Source organism: Centroberyx gerrardi, chromosome 1, assembly GCF_048128805.1.
Source record: "Centroberyx gerrardi isolate f3 chromosome 1, fCenGer3.hap1.cur.20231027, whole genome shotgun sequence".
NCBI lineage: Eukaryota > Metazoa > Chordata > Actinopteri > Beryciformes > Berycidae > Centroberyx > Centroberyx gerrardi.
This window is the reverse complement of record NC_135997.1, coordinates 35,051,492-35,071,107: the sequence shown is the minus strand read 5'-3', so window position 1 is coordinate 35,071,107 and position 19,616 is coordinate 35,051,492. Positions and strand designations below refer to the sequence as shown.

General features: G+C 41.8%; 1 protein-coding gene across 1 annotated transcript in view; it reads right to left on the bottom strand.

Moving 5' to 3' along the window:
• cep89 (centrosomal protein 89) overlaps positions 1–18,828 on the bottom strand; it is a 101,335-nt gene extending 82,507 nt beyond the window's left edge. The window contains exons 1-13 of the mRNA XM_078284295.1: positions 18,714–18,828; positions 17,590–17,696; positions 16,761–16,907; positions 16,040–16,226; positions 14,959–15,100; positions 13,453–13,557; positions 12,278–12,347; positions 12,025–12,029; positions 11,569–11,910; positions 10,492–10,634; positions 6,848–6,898; positions 6,478–6,561; positions 2,273–2,376 (exon numbers count right to left, since the gene is read on the bottom strand). Coding sequence (XP_078140421.1) covers positions 2,273–2,376; positions 6,478–6,561; positions 6,848–6,898; positions 10,492–10,634; positions 11,569–11,910; positions 12,025–12,029; positions 12,278–12,347; positions 13,453–13,557; positions 14,959–15,100; positions 16,040–16,226; positions 16,761–16,907; positions 17,590–17,696; positions 18,714–18,755 — 1,529 coding nt within the window. The 5' untranslated portion in view covers positions 18,756–18,828. The remainder of the gene's footprint in view (positions 1–2,272; positions 2,377–6,477; positions 6,562–6,847; positions 6,899–10,491; positions 10,635–11,568; positions 11,911–12,024; positions 12,030–12,277; positions 12,348–13,452; positions 13,558–14,958; positions 15,101–16,039; positions 16,227–16,760; positions 16,908–17,589; positions 17,697–18,713) is intronic.
• Positions 18,829–19,616: the final 788 nt, after the last annotated feature.

Genomic DNA, 19,616 nt, shown 5'->3' with positions numbered 1-19,616 from the left:
AGTATGGTTCAAAGCATATATGTCTCTTATCTGTTATGAATGTAATTATCTGGTGGTATTGTATTAAAAAATAGGCTGTTTCATGGCTGGTAGAAAAGATTAATGATGATTAGAAGGTACATTATACAATAGAACAGTAGCACAGCTATTTTGCATTTTGCTGCATCATACCAAAGCATGCGTCAAGAAACTCAGTAGAAACCTGTTTGTCAGCTATGTTGGATGCTCAGGATACATACAGTATACATATACAGTATATAAATACTGTATGTGTGTGTGTGTGTGTGTGTGTGTGTGTAGTATGTATATATGTACACATACAGTATGTGTATACAGTATATATACACATACAGTATGTATGATTGTATGTATGAGTCATTCAAAAGTGAAAAGCAATATCATGCTGATGAATAATTTGCCCCAAGGGTGTCAAACGAATAATACTGGCCCAAAAATTGAGCCCTGGGGAACCCCACATGTCATTTTAGAGGCTGACGATGTAAAGCTACCAATCAACACTGTCAAATTCCTGTTGTAAAGATAGGATCTAAATCAGTTTAGGGCAGTCCCAGAAACACCAGCGGACTGCCTCAATTTATTTATTAGAATCGCATGGTCAATGGTGTCAAAAGCAGCACTCAGGTCAAGTAGCCAGAACACTCAGCAATATCAGCGCTCATCAACATGTCAGTTGTTACACAGATGAGGGCAGTTTTTGTGCTATGATGCTGTCGAAAGCCCAACTGAAACTTCTCAAAGACATTATTTCTTTCGACCACATCTAGGAATTGCTTTGAGATCACTGTCTCCAAAATTTGGGAAATAAAAGGTAGTTTAGAGATGGGCCTGTAACTACTTTGTATAGTGGGATCAAGACTGTTTTAACAGAGGCTGAATGCTGGCATGTTTAAAATAATCAGGAACATAGATAAAACAAGTGAGCTATTCACAGTAGTAAGCAAACAAAGGCCAACAGTTCCAATAAGGAATTTAGAGGGTAAAATATCAACAGAGCTTGATGAAAGTTTCATGCGTAATACAGTGTCCATGAGATCCTGCAGAGAAATGGACTTAAAATGGCTTAGTAAGACTGGGCAAGTTTGATGGAGATCAATAATTAAACTGGGTGGAGTAATTGACAATGTAATGTCCTCAATCTTCATAACAAAATAAGAAAAAAACTTCTCAAAGTCCTCAGAGGATGAGGCATTGACAACACTAGGAGCAGGATTCAATTCCACAACAATTTTGTGGAATAAGAGCCTGGGGTTGTGCTGATTAGCAGAAATCAACTCAGAAAAATATGTAACTCTGGCAGCTTTAGAACTTTAATTATAAGAAGACAAGGTCTTAAATCAGTAAATAATGAACATGCAGTTTGGAGAACTTCCACCTTCGGTATAGTTGTAGATATTGCAGTATTATGCATACAGATGGTTACTGGCCCCAGATAATGAAGGAATATCACATTCACACTACCAAGACACTTGTACGTAACTATGAGAGCCAAACTAACATCTGTCAACAAAGGATGACATGAGACAGTTACCCCTCCCATGGGCACTACTGTCACTATAACAATATCTTATTTTGATCAATCAGGAGATGAAAGTAGAAAAAGAAAGATATGAATGGAGGAGAAGGGAGGCTATGGCAGGGAAGAGACAAAGAGAGAAGCATGTAAAGAATGAAGTATGAAAACAAGAGACAGTGAAAGGTGTGTAGGTGGTCTTGGACTGAGAGCAGCCGGTTGAATGACAATCTTCACTTGCTTTTTATGCAAATTTAATTAACGTCAAAGATATACTGTGTATGACTAATAGAACCAATATCTTCACATTGTTGGCATTGCCTTAGAGAAACAAAAGCATTTACACTTATCTGACTAATCACAGCAACTTACAATGAGTGCTCAAATTCGTACATCAGCAACATTAGAAGCTAAAATGATCATGGATGATAGAGAAGTGCTAGGGAAAGAAATAAGAGCAGAAGGCGTGGAGATGACTGAACAGACCCAGAGACGGGCCCGGTCAAGCAGCAGTACAGAATAGCATAAAGGGTATGTTTAATTTTCACTACAATAGGAGGATAAGGGGTGACAGCCAGGTAAGTGCTGACAGTGTTGAAGGGCAGATGACGCATTTTCCATAAACCTGAATATCTGAGGGACACTGGAGGTGGATGACAGTGAATCACCAACAGAGAGAGAGAGTCAGAAACACACATGGACACACATAAACACAAACACACACAGTGTAGTTCCTCTCACCAATCCTTCTGGCTGACGCCTCCAGTCTTTGCTATTTCATCATGGAGTCTCTCATTCTCTCTGATCACCTCCTCCAGACGAACACGCAACTTCTTCACCTCCTCCTACGGCAAGCAGACAGGGACACACAGTAATACAGGAAAAGTGTCATTCTAAAATACCCACCTGGCTTCCAACAAATCCATGAAAACCATGACAATGGCAGCAATCCAAAATATAGGACAATACTTCAATCATTTATACCATACATCAGACTAACATGTTTCAGCATAAGCTTTGTGATACTAACCGGATCTGCTACTAACACAAATCAAAAATTGAACAAATCTTAACACACCCGAGGTTCAGGCGACCCAAAATGGGTAGCGCACACTGAACCCTCCAGAGCAAAGCCTGATAGGTCCAACTAAAGGGAAAAACCATGCAAGAAATGTATGGAGAAAAGCAAAAGACAGAAAGCGCAACAAATTCTTCAAGCAAAGTGTGTGCAAAAGCAACAAAGGCCAGGTTGACGACATAGAACCAATTGGCTGAATTAACTGTTGTGCCAACTGAAAGTTATGAAGGGTTGTGAACAGGGCTTGAAACAACACCCAATAACAATAACACCCGCCAAATGCAGGTAAAAATTTACTGTGGTGGGTAACATTGTAAAGTTACTAGCCAATTTGGCTGGTGATGAACCAAGCTCTAAATATCACTGCATCTATTTGAAGCAGGCTGCATAAACAATCCTCCTAGTCCTAATCCCTACATTTCCCATGAACGCTATGTCGTGACGTGTAATATAACCACTGGCTACATCCAAGCATGTGTGGTAGAATCGATTGCGCGAGACCGCGAGTATACAAAGCAGTGTTGCCAACTTGGCGACTTTTCAGACCCCCCTGGCGACTTTATTTCTCAAAAGCGACTAGCGACAAATCTGGCGACTTTTTCTGACCATGGGAAGCAATGTTAATGTGTTGAATCCCAAAGCATTTGGCAATAAATTGGTACGGCTGATGCCGGTTTTCTCTACTTGCTTGTCATCCAGAGAGGTCTGATGATCACAGCGCTTCCCACACACAGCTCCCTCCCTCTGCCGAGAGCAGATGGCAAATGGCAACCGGTCATGAGTGTCAAAGACCACGAAAACTGCGAAGAGCGACCTCCAGAGCTTGACAATCAAGCAGGCCAAGACAGGTGTTTTGGAGGACAGTGTCGCCGTTAAGAGCCTCGTATCGATGAAATCCACACAAATTGAAATCAACGCAATTTATGAATATCAGTGAAATACTGTAATTGATAGATTTATTATGCTATATCTTTTATTTTTACTAATACTTATGCTTAAATTAGCCCAGTGGCACTCATAACCTGGTTTATTTCAAGAAAAACATTTTGGCTAGTGGAAATTCTGATTGGCTGGTAACTTTAAAATCTAGTAGCCATATTGGCTGGTGATCAAAGAAGTTAATTTCAAGCCCTGGTTGTGAACATTGGGAAATATGAAGCTATTGACTGTTGTGACTATGACTGTTATTGCTTCTATTAAAGAGTAACCAAACCCCCAACCCAAATTTGTGGTGAAGCCTGACATCTAATGGTGAAAAGTAGGGTATTGAACTGGCCTTCTGCTATTGGCTGGTCTTTGGTGCCAGGTGATGTCACACCACCAGATCAGTACTCTACTTTTCATAGGTGTCAGGCTTCACCAAAGTTTTGGGTTTGGGGTTTAGTTACTCTTTAAGTATGCAGAAATATAATGTATGTAACCAAGAGTTGTGTAATATGTTATGATAAAACTAGCATTAGTAAGGACCTGCATAGGCTTCATTGCAACATGTTTAAGATAGATAAAAATCATGTCAGCCACTTTTTGCTGGCTACAAAAAAAAAGAAATATGATGCAATTGTGTGTATGTGACCCACAAGGTCAGGCAGAGGAACAGAGTAATCTTTAGGCCGTCTGTAAGGCAGGGGCACGAAGATAAGAAAAAGAGAAACCTCTGGGTTCAATCTAGAGAATGGTATAAAGAAAGGGGAGAGGGTTTGGAGGGGGACCTTACTGCTTTTTTAGGCTTTTTTTGTGTGCATGTGAAGAGCTTTTGCTAGAGAATATGTTTTTTTAGCTTTTGAAGACATTTTTACGAGAGACCTTTCAAGAGAAAACCATTGTATGTAAGTTTTCTTTTATATTCTTGTACTGTACTAGGATAGCAGACCTAGGGAAGGGCTTTTATATTCATTGTGCTTTGTAACCTTTGTATTGTGCATTTATTTCATTAAAGGGTGAGTCCTAGCCCCTCTGAAGGGGGTTAGTTCACTTTATACCATGGTCTGGGTGAATACTCGATGCTGATTGGCTGCAGGGTGTCCATTAATTCCTGATAATGGACACCTACTAAGTAGTTCCAGTGAAACTGTCTGTTCACCGTTCTAAATTAATAGCGCTGGCTACGTACTATCAGCCTGTATCTAAAATGAGTAACCATAGCAACAGGGATGCACTCACAGCCTCCGTTTACAATTTATTGGCTGTGGCCGACAGTACACATGGCCTATCATTTGTTCGTGAAAATCTTGATATTGATTTGGGGACAATGACATGGCTGGATAGCTAGCTAGTCTTGTTGTTAAACATACTGTCAAATTATATTTACTGTTTGTCAACCGTACGCAATGTTATTGACTTTGAATCTTGCTAGCATAACGTTAGCTTTCTAGGGTTCTATGAGCTGAGCGGACTAGAAATATCTCCCGTTGCCAAGTCGTATCTAAGGTTTCTCCTATTTACTGGAATAGTGAACAACGTTTCCATCGCATAAGAACCTTATGGGATGGTAATGATTGTTCCAAGTATTAGTCAAAAGTCAGTCAGGTGTTACCAGGGAAACTGAGTAATGGCTTGTGAAAAACTAGATTTTGATTACAAAATGCATGACAATATAAATTAATGGGCTTCATTTTTTTTTCTTTGGCAAGTGACCATGGTATAAGTGGGATAATGCCCTTCGAGGTGTCCATTATCTGGAATTAATGGACTCCGCGGAGGCAACCGTCCTCCGCTGGTTCTGGCCTCCTCATCGTCCATTAATTCCTGATAATGGACACCTCGTCGGGCATTATCCCTTACATAAAATACATTTGGGCCTCACACTGATTCATACCCAGGTACACCTTTAAGGCCTCTTTAAATAAACCCTCAAAACGGTTCCTTGAGATTCTTTATTGAATGTCAGAACATTCTGTTGCGTAATCTGAAGGTCTTACATTGGTTCCAGTAGGGTTGGTCAGGGTGTTTAGTATTCAAGGGGTTTGTACTACACTCATGACTGAGTAGGCAGGAGTTCAGGGGTGATGATTGCTTACCTGTAAAGCAGACTTACTTATATGCCAGAGCCAAACAGATATTTCATAGTGATGATGAAAGACAGACCTCCATTCTTCCCTGTGCCACTTCATCACTAATTCTGATAGAATGATGTCCTCCCAAGTACTGCCTTAAAGACTGCACATTTAACTGCTCTGATCGGCTGTTAGCTGCTTGTGTCTCTGTTGTAGGTACCCTACCCTCAGCCATCTTGAAAACTACAGTTCCCTTTGTAAAATGACAGGTTCCTGTTTCGCTTTTGACACTGAGACGCACATAAGTGTTTCCTGTTGTTGAATCCCCTGAGCATCCACAACAGTGCCCTGATAGGTTGCCAGTCATTTTTGAAAACACCTACCATAAAACTGATTGCATTATTCTTCTTCTGTCTTATTTCCTGCGGGACAGGCGTCCCTTCTTCTTCTAAGGAGCAGAGAAACACGCAGACCGGCCCAAGGCCTGTACTGTCCTGTCTGGTCCAAAACAGAGTGAATATCCTCTCTTCCCTGAAGAGAAACTGCAGATGTGAAAGGAAATTCCCCTGCTAAAAGAGCAGAGCGAGCAGAACCCGGACAGAACAAGAGGCCTACACCAGAAGCCTATCCACTTTTCCCTGCAGAACATGTTGCAGATGTGAAAGGAAACTCCCTGCGTAACGGTGGACAATGCGCTGAAGAACGCATAAAACCGTCTCTCTTTCTCTCTGTCTCTCTCCCTCCACATGCGATAGATGCGACCGACAGAGAAAACAGCCCATATAATATTACCTTGGAGAATCCTTCAACTCCACAGATGGTTCAGTGGATAGTAAGTAGAAACACACACACAAACACACACACACACACTCTACCTCAGCAGCCTGCAGCAGAGCATCTTTTTCGTTCATCCTGTCCTCATAGGCCAGCAGCAGAGGAGATAAGTATTTCATGTCCAGCTACAGAAAAGGACAAACAACATTGTTCCAAATTAGCCACAACATTGCAACAATCACACCATACCCATGTATGGTCTATGCAAGGCAGGACACTCACTGTTTGTTCAAATACAATGGCAGGTAAATATGAAAATTGATATATATGTATATATATGTATGTAATATCCAAGGAATGTGTTTCTAAGTCAAACTAAACTACCAAGTAGTCATATTAAACTACTCACCAGCCTAATTAAACTACCGACTAATATGTTAAACTACTGTCCAGCCATAATAAACCACTGACCAGCCAGGGAGGGGGAGATCCTTTCATTGGTAGGCTGTTGATTCTGGAGCTCTGAGAGAGAGAGAGAGAGAGAGAGAGAGAGAGAGAGAGGGAGAGAGAGAGAGAGTATAGTTTTAATTAGCCAGTGTTGATATGGCAGCCAGTCATTGATCCCAGTCTCCTCCAATGTTATGGACATAACAAAGAAGTGGCAAAGGAAATCAAACAATGAAACATATGAAAATTATTCAAATTTTGCAGCATGAAAATAAATGTATTACTATACTTCCATGAGGGTTAAATAAGCTTGGAAAAGGGTATATTAGGTAATCCTCCCGGTAATGAGAGCAGGAGATCCTGGTGTGAAGACAGTATGAGGTGGCCATGATTAAATACCCCAGACCTGCTCTTCATCTGGGATATGAAAACCAGAGTCCTTTAAACAACAAAACAGACAGACTGGACAGACAGACAGACAGACCTTCCCTCACCCAACTGAGCTCTGGATCAAAGAGGGATTTCTATTGTAAAAGACTTAAGTTAAGAAGAACAAATTATTTCTCAGTGCTAACATAGAATGTGTTACTGATACTGAGCCGATTAAATTAGGGCCCGATCACACTGAAGCGCGTTGTGTGTTGCTTGGAACACACTGTTCTGTGGAGTGGCACATGGAGAAACCCCGATCACACCAAGGTGCATTGCCCTGTTGCTAGGTGACTGAAAAGAGACACACACACACGTCACATAGTGGTTTCTAGCTGGCTAGTAAGCTAATTTATATTTTAACAAATATGAACGTATAAATTGGTCACCTGGTAATCCCATAATGCCACTCACGCACTTCCAGGCATGCTCCTGCTTCATAGTATTGTGATAAAATTTGCTCTTCAAATTACATAGTTCATCAAATTCATAGACTGCTAAAATAACCTTCTCCATGCCATATTTAAATAACTGAACCGGAATTTATTGATAGTGAAAACATTTACAACGCGCCTCTTCTTTTATCTGATTGGCTAAGCAACCAAAATGTGACATTAACGAGTGACGCTGCTGTATGGCTTTAGACCAAAAGTTGAAAATATTAGAATTTTTTTTAGGTGATGTGCCTAAAAACAGCTTGGACTGTGCAAGGCGAGTTGCACTGAATAGGAAAGCATCAGATGCAAATACAGTGGATTTCAAGCAGTGCACTCCAAGCAACACGCTTCCGTGTCATCAGGTCCTTAGACTGGAGGGAGAGGTGATGAATAGAATACCGTACAGACTAGACAGACTAAAACCTCTCCTGTTGGTGAACAGAGCAGATAGAGTAGAACCCAACTGCTGCTAAAGTGCTCTTCATCAACGCACTGAACCCCAAACTACTCCAGGGGTGCTGCACACAGTATTTTTATGCCCATGCATGTAGGGAACCATGTGTGCCTGTGACCTGAACATCATAAGAAGAGCACTATGGCTCAAAATGTCACATTAAGTTGATAGTAAATTAGTTCATGGGATCAGCGCACTGTGTGGACAGTATTTTTTCAATGTCTTTTTCATTAGTCAAACCGAGGATCAATCCGTATCAAGGCTCTCAGATGCGGCAACCTCTTCCTCCATACGCAGCAATCTCCCGGGGTGTGTGTTATATGTGCCCTGTGCATCCAAGCAGCTTATAAAGATTGTAAAATCGGAAAGGGAGGAGAGAGTCACAGGGAATTCTTCACAGCAGCCCCCAGATTAGCTGGCTAAGATGTTAATGTCAATGTCGGGGTGTCACAGCTGAGCTGTCATCATCTGGAATGGCTGGCAACTGAATCAACCTGGCCACAGGCCTCATGTACAGTATGGTTTGCCTTTGATTGTGACCTCAGCAGTCCAGTCCAGTTGATCTATACTCCTGATGAGCTTCCCAAGCACCACCGAAGTGTGGAGCGTTGGGAGGATTAGTGTGTCCAGTGAGTGGTCCAAAGCAGTCCACTCCAGTGGAGAAGAAAGGCGGCTGATATATAGGCGGAGACGTGATGGAGGTAGCTCTGCCATTAGAGGAACACGTGGCTCTGCTTTCCACCTTTGGCAATCTGTGCAGCTCCTCTGATGTTTCTTCATGGCCTACCACTCAGAATCCAGTATTGCCGGCGCAGCTCTGCAAAGACAAGGTCTGGTCCTGAATGAAAAAGATGATGGTCTGTGTCCTGGATGAGTAGTTTGGTGACTGAGGATCCAGCACGATGGGATGCTGGGCTGGATTCGAATGGTTACAGATATGCAGGTCATAAGATGTGCCTTCTTCAGAGAGTGGTGCAGGGAAGTAGGCTTTTGGTAGGGTGATGGCTGCGAGGTCAGGCAGTTCATGTTTCTTGGACCAGAGCTGCTGTACAATGACCTTGGCCCGGGTAGATTTCGAACCCTCCAGAGGCAAGAAGTGGGTCCACCAGTTTCTGTATCTCTTGATTGTAAATCTGGGCCTTCCCCTGATCTCTTACCAGTCGGTTCCCGGTGCCCTTGAGTTGTGACATGGCAACTTCCTTTCTGGCCCTCAGTAGAGGTGCTCCCTTTGCACGCAGGAGGGGTGTAACGTAATGCAGGTTGCCTTCAGTCAGGACAAGCTTGGTTCTTGTCTCAAGAGTGACAATAGCTTCCTGATCCTGATGGGACCACGTGATCAGCTTCTCACTCCTGTAAAGTAGGACGTCGAGCTGCCATAGCTTCTCAACATGATGATAGACATCATCCGGAGATGGTTGGAAAGTGGTGAAGAGGCATTACTTTGTCTCGGCTGAGTGAGACCATCCAGATCCTGGTGCGTCCAGCCGAGCTGTGTTCGAACAGCTGCAGGAGTACCAGCTGAGCCAAACCTGACTGGCTCTCGGGCAGCAATCAGGTGGATGTGGTCTGATAGGTTAATATACAGGTTAATACACTGGAATAAAAGTGTTGCCAAAAAGTTTTAATGATCCTAAAAATGTTAGCATTCAAAGGTCTACTACTAACTAATCACTAAAATATTTTTCCTGAATGAATTCTACTTTCATGATGGCACTATTTTGTAGAAGTCAAATTTTGGATCAAAACTCAGGAGAACAAAGGACAGGTCTAATCTGTGGGGAGGGTTTTCAGTCTTCCACCATACATTAGTATTATCTGTTAGAGGTACACATTGTACCTGGAGGGGGGAAATACAAACTGTACTGGAGATATGTATTGGGAAGAAAAAGAGATAGAGAGAAAATATTATATCCATATAATATCCTTTGTTGAAAAAGAAAAAAACACTATGTTAACTGTAAAAGTGTCTTTTCATTTAGTCAATCACAGACTTAAGTTACCTACTGTCTTTTAAAAGGTACCATCATTTATTACAATTTTGTGTGTAAATTTGAAAATGAGAACTGTAGACCTATCAACATATACAGTAGGTGTACGTGACTGGGCTGATTTCTCCCTGGAAAAACAGCAAGCCAAACACCCACATTTTTAAAGACCTCTAAAATTAAATGATAAATTGAAGATAACATGATTTAAGACATTTTAAGACTTTTTCAGGGCCTGTGCATAGCCTGAATGATTTTGGCCAAAGTAGTATTTTAGGGTTTCTGCTGGGTTTCTACAGGTCCTGAAAAAATCTTAAATGTGTTGTCTAAACTTAGAACATGTCATCCAGTAGCCTGTCATACCTCATGTTTGGAGAGTGGTCTGAACTGGGCCTGGTAGCGGCTCAGCTCCACATTCAAGTGGTGAACTGTCAGTTTCAGGCCGTCGTTTTCATCCACCAGCTCCTGAGCTTGTTGCCTCAGTGTCTGTAGCTCTGCCTGGACGCCTGCAGGACAGAGCAAAAGGTCAGTAAGTATGTATAAATATTTAGACTGCATATTAAGGCGTTAAACTGATGCTCTTATCCAGAACAACTTACAATGAAGTCAACAGTACAATAAACTTTCATTCCTAGATCACCAAAAATTACAGTGAACCAAAAATAAGGAGTACCAAGGTCAGGACTGACAATATTCATGTGACCACAGAACAATAGGTATCTATAGAGATCTTCTGAAAAGGATGCGAAGGCACAGAAGACTGGTAAAATCTAAACTAGAAGAGGACAAGAAGTCAATGGCAGCATGGCCTTGTGGTTAGTGAGGTCATCCTCTAACATGGCTGGATCCCCCATGTGGCCATACCTGCCGAAGTGTACTTGAGCAAGGTACTTAACCTCTACCTGCTCCATTAGCTGGCTGACCCTGTACCCCAACCAGAGGAAGGAAAACAGAATTTCCACTTGGGAGGATTAAAAAAGCATACTAAAACAGTATACTGAATCAGTAGCAGAGGCTGGAGGTGGATCCCCACAGCTTTTCCATGCTGCCTTCTCCTGCCCCACAGGAGGTCAAAGTCTAACCACCCTAGCCTACCTGCCACGCATATGGACTGCCAATTTTTCCTTCCTCTTTTTTATTATTTTCTTTTTTCCTCTTTCATCTCTCTCATTTCTTCCTCCCTCTCCTCCTCCCTCATCCTTCTGAGGAGGTGCTGGAGTCTGAGATGTCCAGCTGCTGCACTCTCTCCAGATTCTCTCCTTCCCTCCTTCCATCCACCCCTCCCTGCATATCTTTCTGCTGTGACTCCCTCCTTCATTCTCCTCCTCGTCTTTCCTTCATCCCTTCCCTTCCCCCACTCTCTTTCTTCTTCCCTTCATTTTCTTCTCTTTTCTCTGTCTCTCCTTCTTTAACTGCCTCACAGTGTCTCCTCCACTCCACCTGCAGAGGGCCTCCTGCTGGAGGAGGCCTGGCTGTGGCTCAGCTCCTGCTCCAGACGCTGCAGTCTCTCCTCCAGGAGCCTGCGTTCCTCTGCCAGCCTTGTGTTATGCTCCGTCAGGGCCCACACCACCTCCTTCTGCACCTCCTTCTGCACCTCCTTGTGCACCTCCCTGTAGGCCTCACTGGCCTCTGCGGACAGGAGGGTGGGGTGGTTTGGGTTGGCGGATTGGGTGGGGTGGGTGAGGTATTTAGGGTGGTTGGGAGGGTGTGGGATGGTTGGGGAGGGTGGGTTGGGTAGGGAGGGTGGGTTGGGTTGGATGGCTGAGGTGGGCGAGTTGGTGGCTGGGGTGGTTCAGGTAGGTAAGGTGGTTGAAATGGGTGGGTAGGTGGAGTGGTTTAAGTGGGTAGGTTACGACCAGGATTGGGTAGGTAACAAAATACTTGAAATGTCATTACATATTCTGAAAACAAAAAATGTTATTGTATTCTGTTACATTACACAAAATAAAAAAAAATGACAGCTATTTCTCAGAGTAGAATGTCAGAGGGCCATTTAAATAGTGTCAGGTGTTCTATGGCTTTATAAAATGTGGCACCTGAAATACATTTTCTGAACTTTGTAATGTCCAACTTTTTCTTATCTGTACCCTTATACCTCAGATATGGCAGAGTACTTTGAAAGTAACTGAAAGTAATCAGAATACATTACTGAGTTTGGGTAATTCCTTGGATTATGTTATGTTCTAGTGGAATACATTTTTTAAATAACCTACCCAATCCTGAGTGCAGCATGGAACGGTGTGGAACAGGTTTGGACAGGGATGGACAACACAGCAAAACACAGCACACAGACACACATAAAAACACACACACAAGGGACACAACCACAAGAGCAAATAAAGAGAGGAAGGAAGAAGGTAAAATAAAAGATGAGAGACCAATGGTATGTAGACTGATACTGTATGTGTAGTCTACTGTCTATTTGTAGAATGATACTATGCATAGTCTACTGTCTATATGTAGACTGATATGTATAGTCTGCTGTCTATATGTAGACTGATATGTGTAGTCTTCTGTCTATATGTAGACTGATATGTGTAGTCTTCTGTCTATATGTAGACTGATATGTATAGTCTGCTGTCTATATGTAGACTGATATGTGTAGTCTTCTGTCTATATGTAGACTGATATGTGTAGTCTTCTGTCTATATGTAGACTGATATGTGTAGTCTTCTGTCTATATGTAGACTGATATGTGTAGTCTTCTGTCTATATGTAGACTGATATGTGTAGTCTTCTGTCTATATGTAGACTGATATGTGTAGTCTTCTGTCTATATGTAGACTGATATGTGTAGCCTTCTGTCTATATGTAGACTGATATATAGGGCGCACCTAGCCTTGGTTTGGTTTGGTCCGATTCATCCGAACCCTGGAGCGTTTACTCCTTAAGTTTGGTTCGTTTAGGAACGATGCCATTTGAACTCAGGTGTGCACCAAACAATCACATCAAGACCCCCTGAAATCATGGGTCTCAGTCCTCTTCCAAGTGGACTGAGGTGCAGCTCACTTGTGGTGACAAGGCAACACAGACCAACCACAGGAAATAAGGTCCGGTCGTAGTCTCGGCTGACACTCATATTGAACTGTTTCTTTGTGAGTTCTTATCTGGTAAGACCACTGGAGACAGCTTACGCCAAAAAGTATGATAATACACAGACTAGTCATTTTACTCCGCTCTGCTCCAATATGTAGTCCTACCATATATATGAGCAGTTCACTCTCCACAAATCAAGTTATTACCAGGTATTCAGCAACAGAGAGAATACAAGATGACAAAAGGAAAGGCAGATTGACAGCAGGCTATGTAGGAACCTCCACCTACTCGACACTTCTTTCCAACTCCCAGAGCTCTCCCTGATTGAGGCTTTCTTCTTAGAGGAATCACGGCTGGCTTTAGGAGACCGGGCGCTGGTTTCCTCTGTGAAATCTGGGAGAAGAGGAACAACATCATACCATCACTAAATGACTAAGAGACTTGCACTATGAAGAAACTATCACAGCGAGGGTTACAGTGGTCTGCTGGCGTCATTTAATGAGCCCATTTCACAATAAACTGCATACAGTGATTGCATACATTCCTTGAGATGATCACACCATGCTTTGTGACCCATCTGTGACTACGACAGTCTGGACATATTGTCCAAAGCTAATGCTACAAGGACAAAGCATTGTAAAGAAAAGCCTGATTCTGCTTGCGTTCATCTTTGCTTATACTGATAAATTGCTAGACTAACTGCTAAACACTAGTGGAATGGCAAATTATGGGTTAGGGTTAGGCAAGTATTACAGAAATGATGTATCTGCTTTTAATTGCCTCCTCTGATTTTGCCTCTGAACAACAGTGGAGTTAAAGTGCTGTCAATCAAAAAAAAAACCTCTAGCTTGAATGTGTTACTCTGAGATAACAGTTGGTAAAGAGGCTTTCCATCTAGCTCTCATAGTGCAAGACTGTAGCTGTTAAGGAGCTGGCATAGGAAGTGAATAAGAACTGCATCTTCTTGGCTAATTCCCTTCTATCTCTCTCCTTAGCTCCTATTCTATTTCTTATCCCAGCACTTTGCTCTTACATGATACTTCTATTGTCACAGGAATATTGTAAGGCCCTAAGGCCCGAACCTTTGCACTCCTTATTTTTGATTGCTTGGGATTTTTGGTGATCTAGGAATGTTTATTGTACTGTTGTACTCATTGTAAGTCATTCTGGATAAGAAATTCAGCTAAATTGATTTTATTTATTTCTCCTTAAATGCTTATAATGTAAACTGAGTAGGCCCTAACAATTAAGGAAAGTGTTCTATGAGGTATGTATGTTTGCCAGTGATCAAGGCAGCATCAAACTGACAGATTTGGACATACAGTTTGATGTGACAATCTCTCAAATACAAAGGGAGGGGGCGCACTTGTTAAAGAGCTCCTGGTTGAGTGGTGATGTACCGGCTGGGTGGAAGTAGTCCTCCTGCTGGCAGATGTATTTCCTACCAATATGGAACTTTACCATATACACAGCTCATTGGCTGTGGCTGTCAATTGATCATAATCACTAGTTAATTCATTATAATCACCTGTTATTTTCCCACCAAGATGGCTGTGTGGTGATGTAACAGAATACTATGAATTGATATTGCTGTTTTATTGGGGTGCACCATCTGTAAATCAGGCAAGAATTCTTAGAATGAGTAAAGTTATAGGCCATCTAAAGTAGATTAACTATGAACTACATTCAGCAATCTGCCATGTTTAGGGGCGGGTTGATTTTGCTGCTGCTGCCAGATTATGAACACACTCAATTACAGCAGTACACTCCGTCCTGCCAGTGTAGGGAGGGTACCAGGTCCCCTTATACGAGTCCCACCAGAAGAGAATGACATGGGGATGGGGCTAGGTCTGAGATGGACCAGTGAGAAGGTGCTACCTGGGGAAGGCATTCTTCTGCCAGACAAAGACATCTGGTTCAGCTGGGGTGGACTGGTCTGGAAGAGAGACAGACAGGCACACAGTATGTAACTCATTTCAAACAGATTTCCAAATCTCCACTGTTTGTGTTCCATTTGCGCGAGGCTATTTCAGAGCCCATTTCATTCATGGCCATTGTAGATATGTGGACAATGAGACTGAAGAATTGTGAATGAGTAACAGTAACGGTGCTGAGTTCAGGGTGAGGACGAGCTGCAGTCAAAGCAGGCAAGAAAGAAAGAAGGAAAGAAAGAAAGAAAGAAAGAAAGAAACAGCAAGAAGGATGAAGAATGGCAACCACAAGGTAACAAACAATAAACTGCTTCTTTTAAACGACAAGCAAAAACTAGCTTAGTGGTAGTTTCAAGCTTGCCACCTGTTTTGACTGTGAAGCAGACAAATATAACAACTTACAGTATCAAACCCAAGTATATCATTTGCACCTTCAAAATTTTGAATAATTCCCAACATCAAGGCTAAGCTGGTGACAAAAGCACACAAACGACAAAAATCAAAAAGACCAAAGACAACCTGCTTAGGCCTATAAATGACTGTAGTCGAGAATGCAAAAATATACATATATATATATATATATATATATATATATATATATATATACAGTATATTTAAAAGAAAAAAAAGTTTTCTTCTTTGGATACACATTAACTCTAAAAATTAGGGAGATGAGAGATTTTACTTTAATGTAACATTTTCTCTGACAGTGCTGATAGTGTTGTGGGACAAATGATTACAGGGTCAACAGTGGTCGCAGACATTTTCAGTCAGACCACCTCTCCTCTGGAGTACATGAGCCTCAATAGACATCCAGTCCCTTTATTCTGAATACAAATATGACTGCAGAGAGCCTCCCTATGGATCACACTGGTATCGCAGCAACCATACAACCTTTTAGAAACATCATAAAAACTGTCTAAGATCTTTCTCTAGAATCCCACCTTAGGTTTTAATGGCAAGGCATAGACGGGCTCTGTGATTGGACAATTCCCCCATTTGTCCAGAGTTTGGTAGACATTCTCCTCCTCCTCCTTCTCCTCCTCCTCTTCTTTATCTTCCAACTCCTCCTCAGAGTGGTCAGCAGAGGGCAGATGAGGCCGGCTAGACAACTCCTCTGACCATCTGTCTCTGGACAAGGTAAGGATGTAGTATCTCAGAATAACAGTAGAGGAGAGCTGATCTGAGACCAGCTGCCTTCGTAAATCCTCCTAAGCCATAGTGAAATTCATATTGACTGCTGATGCTACATCAGAATGTCCAATTACTAGAAGAAATAAATAAGGGCCTAAATCTCAGTGTTTTACCAGCTGTAGGCCAGTAGGACATTCAGTTCAGCATGAATGTATTGGTCTACTTAGTTATATAGTTAGTTTAATCTTGCATGTCAAAATGTAAACTATTTAAAGAAAACTCTTGAAACTAGCAAAATTATTTCACCAAATGGGAAGATTTCTTCACTTGTTCTTGGAAAAACTCAGATCTCAAGACTCAATACTAGATTACCGGTAGATGACTTGTAGTGCTGGGACACAGGTACCAATGAGACCAGAACAAAAACGGGTCAGCTTCCCATTTACAGTCACCGCTCATATTTGAAATCCCTTTCCACATGTCTATTTGATGTGATACTCTGACCATGGCTGTTTTCCAGAGGTGGTTTACCGGTTGTAAAGTGCTGTGCTGATGTTTGGTTCAGATATGAAGGACTGCGATCGGTCGCTCTCAGAGAAAGACCTCACCCGGGCAGGAGGGATGGCCCACGTCTGCCCAGTCAGCGAAGAAGACAAGATGGCCGCTGCTAAGGCTGATCTGTAGATGGAAAGATGCAACTAAAATGAGGAGAGACAGATACTGCTTATAACATAGGCACAATAGGTAAATACTATTTATGACATAATTCCAATAATTTTGCTGGTGGACGTGTAGGCAGCTTAACCCTGGCAGTGTTGGTGCCAAGAAATTTTAAGTAAACTTAAATAAAAAATGGAAAAACCTTTCCCACTATATGAGTATGAGTATGATGAGGACTATTGGTGAATAAATCAGCAAAAGTGAGCATAACAGCTGCACTGCTGTGACAATGACAGCCAATGCTTTTATAGTGGGGAACAGAATTCAACTTTTATATCACATTTCATTGATGAGTTGCCACTTTAGCATGGTATGAAGATGTTCCTGTGTGATTTAACAATAACGATCACAGTTGCCCAATACGTTGCCCTGGAAATCCGCTGCATTGTAAGAGAGAAGGAGGAAAAGAAGAAGAAGCTGTGTTTCCTCTACATTCATTCAGCAGTGGTGGACAAGCCCAGCAATACGCTTTCTGCTACTATTAGAGATAATGTGAAATTAACCAAACATGGTAATTCAGTTCAATTTCCATCAAAAATCACAAATTAGCTCCAGCTACCACTGCTACAAATGAGTTCCAGAGGAAACACAGTTCAAGGAGTGGATGTTGGAGGTTATGTGATGGGAGAGCGTTAGGTACCTGGGTCTCTCAGGTGAGGGGTTTGGGCTGCGGGGGGGTGGGGTACGAGGAACAGCTGGCTTGGGGGCAATGGAGGCAGCGGGGATCAAACCATGAGCTATATGCCTCTACACAATACACACAGAGGAATGTTAGGGAGAAGGTTCACCTCACATTAACACGTAACACATGAACACACACACAATGCTGATCTTATGACGGTGGTTGAGAAGGAGTTTAGTTAGTACATGAAGTTATTCTAGTTGTCTAAACAACCCTAACCCAGAGCAGCCTCTACAAACCTGCAATCCCTTAAAATAAACCTTAAATTTACATGAATTCACCCCTTAACTGATGCAAAATCCCCTAAAATTAATTAAGGGAGTTATTAATGGAGGAGACCCCCATCAAAACAGCTTAAACACCCCTTAATTTTTGATTCCTTACCTTCTAATTTAATGTAAAAAATCCCTGAAGTACTACTGTCTCTGTGAATCAACCCATGAATAAATCCCTTAAAAACCCTAACCTTACTTTTTTTTTTAAACCTATGTTATTTTTAATGGATAATTAATGTTTATGTAATGAGAAAGGACATTTCAGGGATAAACTTAAGGAGTTTGGTTTCGTAGTGTTAAGGGAAATGTAGCTAGGACTACGACGGCAGCAACCAAATCAAGTACAGAATCTACAGGTATCAACTTGACAACAAGTTAACATGCAGTAGATACCAAACACTGAACTGCACAGCCACCAGCCTGAGTATTTCTGTTGGATAAACACTGTTTACCATTACTGGACCTACTATGGCTATGACACAGTATCAGTCCTACAGTAGCCATACAGCGCCTGGGTTTCAGCTGTAGGTCAACTGATTTTCCATAGCTAACAACACGTAGTGGAAGATAAAGTCACTTCAACTCAGGTTACCCACCGTGTTAGGCCGACTAAATTTATACTGTACATCATAATAAGTAGTATGAAGCGTGGGGTTAATGCTTTTATGAAAATATAACATATTTTTTGTTTCACACTAGTCGTTACTGCTTGAGTGGAGGTTATGGCTCACTTACAGTCAGTTACACAGTACTAGCAGCCGTAAGGCTACATTACGCTACATTATTATAAAACGACGCAAAACTTACAAATTCTTTGTCTTTCTCCCTGCCGAAGGTGAACTTGAACATGGTGGAAAATAAGTTTTCTCCTGCCAGCTTCGGTATTCTTCCAGTTGAGGCTAACAGCTAAACTTGTTTACCAAGCTTTCTGTCAGTCAAAAACGTTAACATAACATAACTTAACATAAAATAATATAAATAATACAAAATATGCTAGTCAAAAGGCTGGTTGTTTGCAGACTACTCGTATCTAGACGCTTCTCTACTGGAAGACACCTCGCTACAAAAGCAGTGCTGATTGGCTGAAAGTGAAGGGAGTAGCCAATCAAAGAGTGGCTTAAATTCTCTTAGCAACGCCGTAGCAAGGTTCTCTACAGAGAGCTCTATGGTCAGACCAGAAGAGGGAGCTGTCGCTCCATTTACTGTCAAACTCTCTCTCTCTCTCTCTCTCTCTCTCTCTCTCTCTCTCTCTCTCTCTCTCTCTCTCTCTCTCTCTCTCTCAATTTTCAATTTCAATTCAATTCAATTCAATTCAATGTACTTTATTAGCACGACAGTTTACAAACAATATTGCCAAAGCATGTAACAACAAATTAATCATCAATTAACCAACATTTCAGAAAATTAATCACATCCCCTCCCATGTATCATTGTGTGTGTGTGTGTGTGTGTGTGTGTGTGTGTGTGTGTGTGTGTGTGTGTGCGTGCGCGCGCGCGCGCGTTTGTGTGTGTGTGTGTGAGAGAGAGAGAGAGTGTATGTGTGTGTTGCTGTGCCTCCACTGATCACTGGCTATCAGTGTTTATGTAACTTGTGTTTGTGAGGAAACATAAACCAGCAAAATATAACATTAGCCATTAAAAACTAAACTTTTCACATATGTTCATATATTATTCTTCATATTTGTCATCCAACTGTGTGTCCCCGTTCCC